Source organism: Portunus trituberculatus, chromosome 17 (genome assembly GCF_017591435.1).
Source record: "Portunus trituberculatus isolate SZX2019 chromosome 17, ASM1759143v1, whole genome shotgun sequence".
NCBI lineage: Eukaryota > Metazoa > Arthropoda > Malacostraca > Decapoda > Portunidae > Portunus > Portunus trituberculatus.
The window spans coordinates 21,960,162-21,972,400 of NC_059271.1; the positions used below are offsets into that span (position 1 = coordinate 21,960,162).

Below are 12,239 nucleotides of genomic sequence, written 5' to 3' on the forward strand. Positions count from 1 at the left end.
TTTTATATCTCTCCGAAGGTGGGGTGATGAGTGAGGGATGTATAGGGGTGGGATGAGGTGGGGGCGAGGTCAGGGCGTTAAGGAGCAGGGCGGGGCTTGGGACTCCACACTCACCGATCAACAGAAATCAAAGGAAAAGCGAAACAAGATTATTTCCCGCGTGCCGCCTGACTGACCAACTCCGACGCGTGTATTCAATAAGCTGACCCTCGCGACCACCTTCACCCGGCTGGCCGCTACACACGAAGGCAAACTCCAAGTCCTGCCCGTTACACCGAGCCGTCGCCTCAAGCATCCCCTTCCCAGACTCACTACATTAACTTAATACTAAGGACAACATTACCTGGGCCCACGTTTTCTTTCTTTTTTGTTGTCATTTTTAACCACCAACTGCGCTCCACCTAGAGAAAGAGTGAAAACATTGTTAGTCTGAATTCAGCAGGAATACACGTGGCGGTGGTGGTGTTTCTTGATTTTTTTCTCTAGTTCTTTTATTTTGTACATTGGTCGTGCGTTGCTTTTTATCGTCCTCCGAGGTATTGTTGTGTTCCCCCGCGAGTCGTGAGAGGCAAGGGTCAAGGGAGCGGCGCGGTGGGGGGCACAGACTGGACATAGGCGGCGGGCGGCAGGCGGGGACAAGGAACAACGAAGTCTCCCCCAAAACACTGCATATTCTAAGGACACTGACACTGACTATACTTAGACTACAGGTGTTTGTCGTGGGCAATGTAAGACACCTCGAAGCGGAGTGTAGAGCCGTGCGCACCGAGAACTGGGATAGGAGTCATTGGAATAGAAATGGAGGTGATGAGGACAGGAGAGGACAGAACAAGAAGGTACAAAGGTACAAGAACAAACATGAGCAGTACGAAACACATTCACTGCAGATCTCTTATTGTGGGTCGAACTTTGAATCCACATCTTTTATTGGTTAGGTTCATGTTTCTATTGTCGGTGGTTTTGAGTTGGTACAATATCAGTGTTTTGTGTTGTGTGAAAAGCATGGTTGGGTTGAGCTGGTTGGTTGGGTTGCTCTGGGTGTGGTGGTGGGCTTACAGTGGACGTGGTAAAGCAGGCAGCCAACCAGCGCACGAGGGACGAGGGAGAGGCACAAAAACACTCAGCGGGATGTGGTGGGTGATGAAAAAACTTCACCGTGCGTGCCGTAATGTAAAACACTCCGAAAGCGTCCTAAGTCATAAGCCGCACCTGCACATGCACACACGCGCGCGCGTGCACACACACACACACACACACACACACACACACACACACACACACACACACACACACACACACACACACACACACACACACACACACACACACCAGAGGAATGCAGTCAAAATAATTGTAGCAGAATTGTGTTCTTTAAAGATTTAGAAAAGCAACAACACAATGCAATTTCCTGCCGCGGCGTTAGTGTGGGAGGCACTGGAAAGCTGCAGGTGTGCCAACAAAGGTGTGCGTGGTTCATTAGAGCTCACTCCTGCGACGGGCTTCCCGGAGCGCCGTGATTTGACTTCGCAACTCATATACTTCGCGGTTTTCTTTTATTAACTCTTCCGTGAACTAAAGTTAAGAAAAAAAGTAATTATACGTTATCGCAATACATTCATTACTCTGCCATGACGACGAAGGATTGATGTTCGTCATTAGTGAAGTCGTGACGCAATGTTATCGTCTCTGGGTTAGCGGCGTTCTCCGATCTTGTCATGCTACGCCTTCCAGTCTTGCACATCAAAGATAGAACGAAAGGCAATATCAAGAAATGAGGCGATGTTTCTGATCCATAAAACTCAATATTTTCTTCATTTTTTATATTCCACGCCGCCTTCCGGTCACTTTAAGTAAATTGAAAAAAGGGTAATATGAGAAACTGAGCGATACTTTTTATCCATAAACTATAGTATTTTTTTTCCCATTCCTAACACGCCTGCTCTCGCTCAGTAAAATATTAAAGAATAAAAAAACTAAAATAAAAAGTCAATATGAGGAGCAATAAGTCTCATCTGTTGTCTTCAGTATTGTGTCAAAATGCGGATGTGAATGAAGGAAAGTGCTATCCCGCGTGTTTCCTTTTTTTTTTTTAGTGTGATTTGTATGCGGGTAAAAATTTGTGTACAAGGCCAGTGTACAAGCGAATCGTGATAGACTGGCCTTGTTTAGTGTTTTTTTTTTCTTTTCTCGAGAGGCTTACTGTATGGGGATGTGGTAGATAGAGGCGCTTGGAGGCTTAGGGGAGTGAGGGAGAACATTGTGAAGGGAGGAGGAAAGACGCATCGGGAAAGGAAGGGGGAAGAAAAAAGCCTCGACAGCAACGTTGGCTGTACACATTCCTTTTTTAATTAAGTTGTGTGTGTGTATGTTTTTTTTTTTTTTTTGCAGCTAGACTTTATTCTTCATCTTATAAGACGTAACTAGTATATCGCCTATAAGATGATATAAATGTTCCGTTTACGTCTGTTTGTGTTATGTGCTTGCTTTTCAATCGTGTTTTTTTTTTCGTGTGTGTGTGTGTGTGTGTGTGTGTGTGTGTGTGTGTGTGGGTGGGTGGGTGGGTGAATGTGTGTGAGTGTGTTTTAAGAGAGACACATATTGCAGACGGTGGTGATTCATACTTCAAAAGGAAGGCGCTGCTCGTTTTGAAGTGGTCAAGAGAGGAACATGTAAAAAGTGAGTCTGTTAGTCGTATTTTTCCTTATTGATGTTATTTGGGAGGTTTTGGAGAGTCCTGCTTGTTTTATGTATGGTTTCTCTATAAGTTTCATAAAAAAAGATCTACCTTCATGAACACACACACACACACACACACACACACACACACACACACACACACACACACACACACACACACACACACACACACACACACACACACACACACACACACACACACACACACTCACTCACTCACTCACTCACTCACTCACTCACTCACTCTCTCTCACTCTCTCTCTCTCTCTCTCTCTCTCTCTCTCTCTCTCTCTCTCTCTCTCTCTCTCTCTCTCTCTCTCTCTCTCTCTCTCTCTCTCTCTCTCTCTCTCTCTCTCTCTCTCTCTCTCTCTCTCTCTCTCTCTCTCTCTCTCTCTCTCTCTCTCTCTCTCTCTCTCTCTCTCTCTCTCTCTCTCTCTCTCTCTCTCTCTCTCTCTCTCTCTCTCTCACCCACTCTTTCCTCCCTCCTACAACGACCTAATACAAAGATACACACCGCCAACTGGACATGGTTAGATGAATGAGAGGCGACGCACGGAAGGAGTATGATTATGAACACAGCAATGAAGTGGTCAGTCTCATGCACACCCTCAACAACAGTACTGGAGCCAATAGGGTGGGTCAAGCAACACCACGTGAAGGAAGTGTTTGTGGGAGGACATTGTTGGTGAGGCGATGACGTGCGACCCGAGACACCTCACTGTGACTGCCGGGGGTCTTTAGGGATCCATGGTGACGGAGGTGGAGGGAGGGTTGAGCGGTGTGTCCATGGTAGGGGTCTGTCTGTTGCTGCTGGGCGGATATGGTTGGCGCGGCGAGGAGGACTCTCTTCCAATGCCCAGGCTGCCTCGTGTCCGCGTGGAGCTTGGCCCTCTTCCCCCAATCGCCATGCCCCCAGTAATGCGTGAGGCAGGCCGCTTCCCGCCCTCACTGTAGAACATCGTCATGGCCCACTGCTCGGGGCGTGGCTTACCTGGCGGAGGAGAGAAAGAAGAGATGGTAGATTAGAAACACACACACACACACACACACACACACACACACACACACACACACACACACACACACACACACACACACACACACACACACACACACACACACACACACACATTACTTATCACAAAGCCTTCATTCCCCAATTTCTTACTGATTAAAAATCGAAGAAGGTCGGAAAGAGAAAAATGATAATATGGTTAGAAACTAGACACATGTATCAGCCTTGGAGTAAAGCCAGAACTCCTCTTCGTGCTCCGGGAAGAGGAAGACCTACTCGTGACCTTCACAGCGAGCAGGGGAGGCGGAGCGGGTCACTGTTGCCTCTTGATTACCCGAGAAGGAACTCCGCTCCTCTCCATGTAATTAACTTTGGATTACCATAAGCTGCAGCCTCTCCTCGGGACTTGCCCACCTCGGGGGTGCACCTTACCATCTCATGCACTGACTCCCTCTTTAGAAGTATGTAGTAGTGCTGGATGATTCTTGAAGAAGTATTGTTCAGGGGAGTGGCTAAGCGGAGATCAAAGCTGAGGCTACACGCTCATAGACAGATACAGTGTAATGACGCCTGTACAGTATGTTTGGCTTAAGATGGTTGGCATAGGTATTGGCAAATGACGATTGGAACCGTAAGATGCTTGAATATTAGGGATTCTTTTTAACTATTTATTTTCGTGGTACATTCTTCATTATAGTTCTGTATACTGTACTAGAAAACACAAAGCCAACATTTCTTTATTATTTGTTTGTCTGCATTGTCTAGCAATATTAACCATTTACTTTGTTAATGTAGTTTCTCAAAACCAAGCTCAAAATAGTTTTCATAGTGCAGACTCAGTCAAACATAGAAAAGATTCTCACCCATCTGATATGTCATGTCCTGTAGTGTTGAGCCTTGTTGTGATGCCTGTTTGATGTCCCTAGAGTGTGTGAGCTGATCAAGTGTCTCTGTTTGTGGGACTTGAGAGAGCGACGCGTGTTCCCTTGCTTGGGGAAGAGAGGAGAACACCAAACTTTGTCTCTTATTTGTACTGAGAAAGTTTTTATCTGTCTGGAATATGACATTTTTTTTGTGTGTGTGTTCTACTTGTTTTTACTAAAGAAGCGTGGCATTTGTTTCTGTATTGGCTTTTAGAATATTTTGGTTTTGTTTTAAAATATATGAATGAACTAATACAATTTTTGTGTGTCATGGTAACATGATATTGTTGGGATTGTTGGGATGTCTATCCTGGAGGGGCTAGCCATGATAACTGTTTATTTTAGCCGTACAATTTTCTATCTGACTAAATTGCTAACCTTTACGCATATTACACCACATACAGTAACATGGTAGCGGCAGCACCGAAGTCCAAGTGATCCATTTTGGAAAAGCGTGAGTAGTAATGCACGTGGATGAGACGAAAAAAAAACATGATAAAAGTTGGAGAATTAGGTAGGAACAAAAAATAGGTTAAAGTTGCTGCAGAGCGAGGGTGTCGTGGCGGCAGTGGTGTGGTGCCACGAGGAAGAAGGAAAGAAAAGGAAAAAAAAATAATGGAAAGGATCAGCGTGTGGGGAGGAAAAATGAGGGTAACATGTAGGGTGAGGGTGAGGGTAAAGTGAAAATAAAATGCAAGTAGTCATGAGTCAAAAAATCCAATATTTCCTTACCCAGCCAGCCTTACCGAGGCCAACTAATGGAAAGTTTTGAAGAGGGGGAAGTGAGGAAAGATTATCTATCTACTTTCTGATCGCAGCGTCGTGACCAGATCATTGCCTTCCTCTTGTCTGGCATTAGTAAGATATATGTCTCCATACTTTCAACCTCTTTTACATTTATGAACGTCCTTTGGCAATAGAGCGTTATAAAGAGGACACAAGAGCAAAGAACATTTAACAGAACAGTGATCAGATCCCTTCCCTTCTCGTGTTTGACAGCAGCGAAGTCAGTGCCTTCTTCTTTACTTAAAAACTTAAAAGAACCCGTAATTTGAATGCTTTCACTGTCCTAATGATGCTTTGTTGATAGAGTGCTATAGAAAACACAGAGACACACACACACACACAAAAAAGTAAAGGTGAATTTTAGTTCTTTCCTTGCTGTAGAATTATTCAAATGCCTGTAATGTGAAAATAGTTAGTTAAAAACAATCCGTGATTTTAACGCTTTTACTGCTTTGATTACCTTTTGCTAATAGAATTCCAAAAGAAAAAAGAAAAGAAAAAGAAAAGAAAAAATGACATGCATAAACACGGAAAAAAAAAACGGTAGGTATTTAGCCTTTTCGATAACAGAATTTCCTAAAAGTTTGTGGTATATGAAATTTTAATTGTCTATGATTTGATTTCTCATTCTCCAAAAAATAAAAGCATCGGCAAAAATTTCAGAAGAAAAGAAAAAGACATCCTTGTTTTTTTTAGGATGCGAAACTGTTGAAAAGCTTCACGTGTTTTAGTGGGAAAAAAAAAAAAAAAAAATAAAATAAAATAAAATAAAATATAATATATATATATATATATATATATATATATATATATATATATATATATATATATATATATATATATATATATATATATATATATATTGTTGAGCAAGAGAAGAGTTGATTCAAGACTCGATAATTCGTATTGCAGTGGACGGGACTGGTGGCAGTCGGGAGGAATTCCAGTGTCGTAATTATTTTTTTTCTTGAACAATCTGAGGCAGACAGTGGGAGGAAGGAAGTGGAGGTGTTCTGTTACGTGACTTCTGATATCAACGAGCAATGAACAAAGTCCTATGGATCTTGTTGGTCTTACAGAGGAACTTCTCTCTCTCTCTCTCTCTCTCTCTCTCTCTCTCTCTCTCTCTCTCTCTCTCTCTCTCTCTCTCTCTCTCTCTCTCTCTCTCTCTCTCTCTCTCTCTCTCTCTCTCTCTCTCTCTCTCTCTCTCTCTCTCTCTCTCTCTTGTCTCTTGTCCCATCCCCATTTCCCCTCTCCACTTCCTCTCATCCTCTTTCTCATCCTCCGCCTACTTTCCCACTCCTCTACTTACCACAAGACAGCATGCGTTTGAAGGCTCTCCTGAACTTGACAGAGAGAGCGTTGTACAGGATAGGGTTGATGGCGCTGCAGGGAGGAAAAAAGAAAGGAAGGTTACTCGTGGTGGTGGCGATAGTGGTGGTAGTACTCCATTTAACATCAAGCGGTAATAAGATCCAATTGTTTCCTTTCTTCATCTCATGATTTCCTTCTCTTGTGAAAGAGGTGGGAGAGAGAGAGAGAGAGAGAGAGAGAGAGAGAGAGAGAGAGAGAGAGAGAGAGAGAGAGAGAGAGAGAGAGAGAGAGAGAGAGAGAGAGAGAGAGAGACTTTTCTTTAAGATTAAATGTTCTTTTAGATCATCTGTGATTTTGGGGAACAGGAGGAGATTAGATGTGCTCGCAATGTTGTAGTATAAATTGTGGTTGTAGTTGTTTTCATTGTTGCTGTTCTTTTATCAATGGTAGTAGTAGTTGTTGTTGTTGTAGTAGTAGTAGTAGTAGTAGTGTCGGTAATAGAAGTAGCAGTAGTAATTACAGTAACTTTAATGTAGTAACAGCAGTAGTAGCGACACATAACATCAGAACTGGAAATACCGATGTTAATACTGTACAATAAAAGAGGAAAAGTAAAAAAAAGAGAAGAATGCACTAAAATAACTCAATAAAAAAAACTACTTAACCTAAACAACTCTGTACAGGAGCCTTAAGAAAACGATGAAATTGAAAAACCAGAGCTGAATCCAATCCTTACTGACTCACCTGTTGATGAAGATGCAGGTTTTGGCGAAGAGCAGGTACCACAGATCCTTGTAAGTGCTGTGGCCGAACATGGCAAGCAGTGAGTTGTAGACGAGGAGGGTGCGGTAGGGAAGCCACAGCGTCGCGAAGATAGCCACCACTACCACCAGCATCTTTACCACCTGCGGGAGGAGAGAAATGTTGATGTAATGGAGAGGTGTTACAGAGAGAGAGAGAGAGAGAGAGAGAGAGAGAGAGAGAGAGAGAGAGAGAGAGAGAGTATTTTTATGATATACAGGTAGAGAAAAGGGAGAAAAAAAAGTAAGAGTTAGGTTTTCAGGTTAAAAAGGAGAAAGAGCGAGAGAAGCGAGGGAGCATGCATGATGAAAAGTGCGGGAAGGATAGTCGTGGAAGGCGATGCGAAGAGGGATGTAAAAATATGATCGAAGGAAAGAAAGAAGGAGAAGAATATGGTGGAATGATGGAGAGGCAAGGAGGAAGGAGAGTGGGTGTGAAGGAAGACGAACTCCTTGTGAGAGGAAGAAGAGAAAAGGAACAAAGGCATGCTCAGTAAGAGGATACTTGTGGCTGAGGAGATGGAAGGGAAATATGAGGCAGGTATGAGGAAATGAGTAAGAAAGACGATGATGATGATGAGGAAGAGGAGTAGGGAGGAAGAGAGGGAGAAGTCAAGGAAATAATATGCATTACGAAAAACCTTTCACGAAAACTAGAGAGGGAGAAATCTGTAAAGTACGAAAAATCCTTCTTTTTCTTCTCTTCTTCCTCCTCCTCCTCCTCCTCCTCCTCCTCCTCCTCCTCCTCCTCCTCCTCTTCCTCCTCCTCCTCCTCCTCCTCCAGATGGCCTGACTCAATTCCACGTCCACTTTACATAAACGCTCCTGGCGGTGGTCTCATGGCGGTCTTGGGCGCTGAAATGGCAAGACTCTCTATCATATTTGAGTTTGTCGTCCTCGCCGCCTGCTGCCGGCAAGATGAGATCGACTATCTGTTATTCAATAGGAGTTAAAGGACTAGCTGGGACATAAGCCTGTAGGAAGAAGCGTCTTTGCTCTTAGGAAACTATTGAAGTTGTTTCGATGACAAGTGTTCTTTTTTGATGCGCTGCAAAAATACTTTGTTCGGATTCCGAAAAAAAAGGACCATATGCTGCAACAATCCTGCATCGCATCTCCACTATGTATAAAAGATAACTAGGTGAAGTTAGACGTTTTCATAAGAGTGTTTACACATTTCTAGCGTTAAATCAAGAAGATCGCTGCATTATTAACACCAGGATGAGTAGAAAGGCCCACATTTTGAAACACTCCTGCAACACATCTGCACTGCCTTCGGAAAGGCTTTAATTAAAATTACACGTTTTCATAAAGGTGCTTTCACGTTTCTAGGAACCTTATTAACAAGATTTCTACATTAGTAACAGATGAAACAGTCTTTAGAGACCGGCTAATGATATCTGTGGCCTTTGGAAATGGTCGTGGTGAGGGAGATAGATGTTTTGGAATAGAGGCAAAGGTGTTAACCTCTTCAGTATCATGACGTGTTTTCATATTTATTTTGCTTACTATTTGCTGATTTTATACAGCTTCAGAAACTTATGTAGATATTAGAATAGTGAAGACTGGCTATTAATCTTTTGAGCTCCATAGACCCTTCGTAATGTAAGGCCTTACCGTAAAAAAAAAAAAAAAAAATAAAAAAATAAATAAAATCGTCTAGTCATACCCAAAACTCATGGTAAAAATGCTACCCAGAAGTGAAGGGGTTAAGTGCTTTTGCTGCTCCGATGGAGAGGAGTATGCGCCATTGCTGCTGTGGATGTTCAATTCGTGATTATCCGTTTTTTTTCTGTAAAGAGTGCAATTTCTTGTGTAATAATGTTAATAGTAATGTCAGAAAACGGTAGTGATGGTGATAGTGACTGCAGCTTGCCAGGTTGAAGGGAGAGCAAAGGCACCATTGCTGTTATCACCATTTGCACCATTCTTTTATCAACATCAGAAACACCAGCAGCAAATAAAGTCACGCGAAATAAAACATAAAAGAAAGCGAGGGAGAAAGATAAATGAAAAAAAAAATGCAAACCTGTTTCATGTAATTCAACTCTCTCTCTCTCTCTCTCTCTCTCTCTCTCTCTCTCTCTCTCTCTCTCTCTCTCTCTCTCTCTCTCTCTCTCTCTCTCTCTCTCTCTCTCTCTCTCTCTCTCTCTCTCTCTCTCTCTCTCTCTCTCTCTCTCTCTCTCTCTCTCTCTCTCTCTCTCTCTCTCTCATGAAGACTCAACCTTGGAAAACTGGAGACTCTTCGTGTGGTTATCGAGTTTCCGGAGATGACACGAACCACCAAAGGCCTTCTTTTCGTCCTACCTCTTCCTGACTCTTGTTTTATCAGTCTTTTTTTTTTTTTTGCCTACATATTTTTCTGCTCTTTACTGTTACTACTACTACTGTTGCTATTACGACTTAACACTGCTGCTTCTTGTTTCTTCTTCTTCTCATCATCTCTTCTTCTTCTTCTTCTTCTTCTTCTTCTTCTTCTTCTTCTTCTTCTTCTTCTTCTTCTTCTTCTTCTTCTTCTTCTTCTCTCTTCTTCTTCTTCTTCTTCTTCTCTCTCTCTCTTCTCTCTCTCTCTCTCTTCTCTCTTCTTCTTCTCTCTCTCTCTCTCTCTCTCTCTCTCTCTCTCTCTCTCTCTCTCTCTCTCTCTCTCTCTCTCTCTCTCTCTCTCTCTCTCTCTCTCTCTCTCTCTCTCTCTCTCTCTCTCTCTCTCTCTCTCTCTCTCTCTCTCTCTCTCTCTCTCTCTCTCTTTTTTTTTTTTTATTTAAACATAATTTATACAGAAGAACATGTACCCAAAGGCGCACTGTCGTGTGCTACCTATTCTAAGGGTACTACAATCTATTTCTCTACAATATTTACAAGACTTAAAAATAGAAAATATACAAGATGGTCAGCATGTAAATGGAGCACTGTTCTTTTCACTTCACTAGCACTATTCACGCACTGCACTACACTGAGTGTCACGTCACAAAGAGTGTCAGAGGAGTTGGCAGTGTCTGTCTCCACTTATGTGCCATCAGTTTGACACTGTGTGTGTTCATCTCCTGGACGTGAGGCACCGCGGCCGTGAACAAGTTCCACATCCTGGAGACGCGTCCTGCGAAGGTGCGTTGATGCTGACACCCGTGGGATCGCGGCACCTCTACGGCGTCACCACCATTGAGCACCGTTCTCGTGCTCCGTGCGGTGACTCTCAGAGGATGACGCAGCCCTGCCAGATGTGGCACTCTTTGCACCTGTGCCTTATGGAACACTACGATTGCCGCCACATCTCTGCGGTGTTCCAGTGAATCAAGGGGACGCTCAGGCTCTGGGTGAGGTGGTATTGCAGCATCTACTAGCCGTATGGCGCGGCGTTGGATGCTGTCCAGTCTCCTTCTGTGTGTGGCGGCACAGGACATCCAGGAGAGAGCTGCGTACTCAAGGTGGGGCCGCACCTGTGCCTTGTACAGCAGCAGTCTCCCCTTCCTGTCGAGGAAACTGGCGATCCTTCTGAGAGCGGAGATCCTGTGAGAGGCTTTCTTGGCAATGGATTTGACATGGCTGTCAAACCTCAGCCCTCGATCCACCTCCACTCCAAGTATCTTGACGTCATCTTGGAGTGGGAGAGCAGCAGCGCCAAAGACAACTTTCCTGCCATTGCTGCCATGGCGGCTGGGGACCGAGAGACAACCATTGCCTGTGTCTTCTCCGGCGCGAATGTCACTTGCCAGCGAGCACCCCACTCCTCTATCACTCGTAGCTGCTGATTGATGGCCTCAGCAGCCCGCCCACTGTCCTGGCGTGGATAGGTATAGGAGAGGGTGCAGTCATCAGCATAGGCCTTGACTCCTGGCAGTAGCTGGAGAAGATCATCCACGTAGATATTCCACAGGAGTGGGCCAAGAATTGAACCCTGTGGCACTGATGCCTCCACAGGCAGGGACTCAGATGTTTGCCCGTTGACAACCACCTTGAGGCTTCTGTCCTGCAGGTAATTTCCCAGGAGTCGTAGCAAGCCACCCTGGATGCCTTTAGCACGAAGCTTTTCCAGTAATCCGTTGTGCCATACTTTATCAAAAGCTCCAGCTATGTCCAAAGCAACCACTATAGTGTCCTTGCCGTCGTCGAGGGCGTCCTGCCACTGCCTGGTGAGAAGCATCATTAGGTCGGAGGTTGACCTTCCAGGTCTGAACCCAAACTGTTGGTCTGAGAGGAGGGCATTGTCCTTGAGATGGCTACACACCACCTCTGCCACGACCCTCTCAAACACTTTACCCACCACTGACAACAGGGATATGGGTCTGTAGTTTTTGGGTCCGTCCTGGAGCTTTTTGTGTACAGGAACTACTCGAGCCTCCTTCCACACTGAAGGCCAGACGTTTTCCCGTACACAAGTTGTGAACTTGGGTGAGAGGGGCAGCCAGTTCCTGGGAGCATCGCTTCAGCAGGTGCGGGCTGATGTCATCAGGGCCGGTAGCTTTCTGTGTGTCCAGCCCCGCAATAATCGCTTCACCTGCTGATGCGTCACCTCCACCATGGTGACAGTCTTCTCACATTGCTGGACCAGCTGAGGCGGTGGCTGCTGTGGATTCCCCACCTTCATTTTTCCAGCAAACAAGGAAGCCAGCAACTGTGCCCTCTCCTTACTGCTGGTGGCGACAGTACCGTCCTGCTTGCTGAGGGAGGGATGGATTCTTGGTGGCCAGTTCCTGTTTGTCCTTAACA

At 44.5% G+C, this 12,239-nt stretch overlaps 1 protein-coding gene across 1 annotated transcript in view; it reads right to left on the reverse strand.

Annotated features, from left to right (window-relative positions):
• Positions 1–3,168: 3,168 nt before the first annotated feature.
• LOC123504833 (thyrotropin-releasing hormone receptor-like) overlaps positions 3,169–12,239 on the reverse strand; it is a 69,409-nt gene continuing 60,338 nt past the window's right edge. Inside the window, 3 exon segments of the mRNA XM_045255700.1 lie at positions 3,169–3,688; positions 6,734–6,807; positions 7,480–7,640. Of these exon segments, the coding sequence (XP_045111635.1) occupies positions 3,435–3,688; positions 6,734–6,807; positions 7,480–7,640 (489 nt within the window). The 3' untranslated portion in view covers positions 3,169–3,434.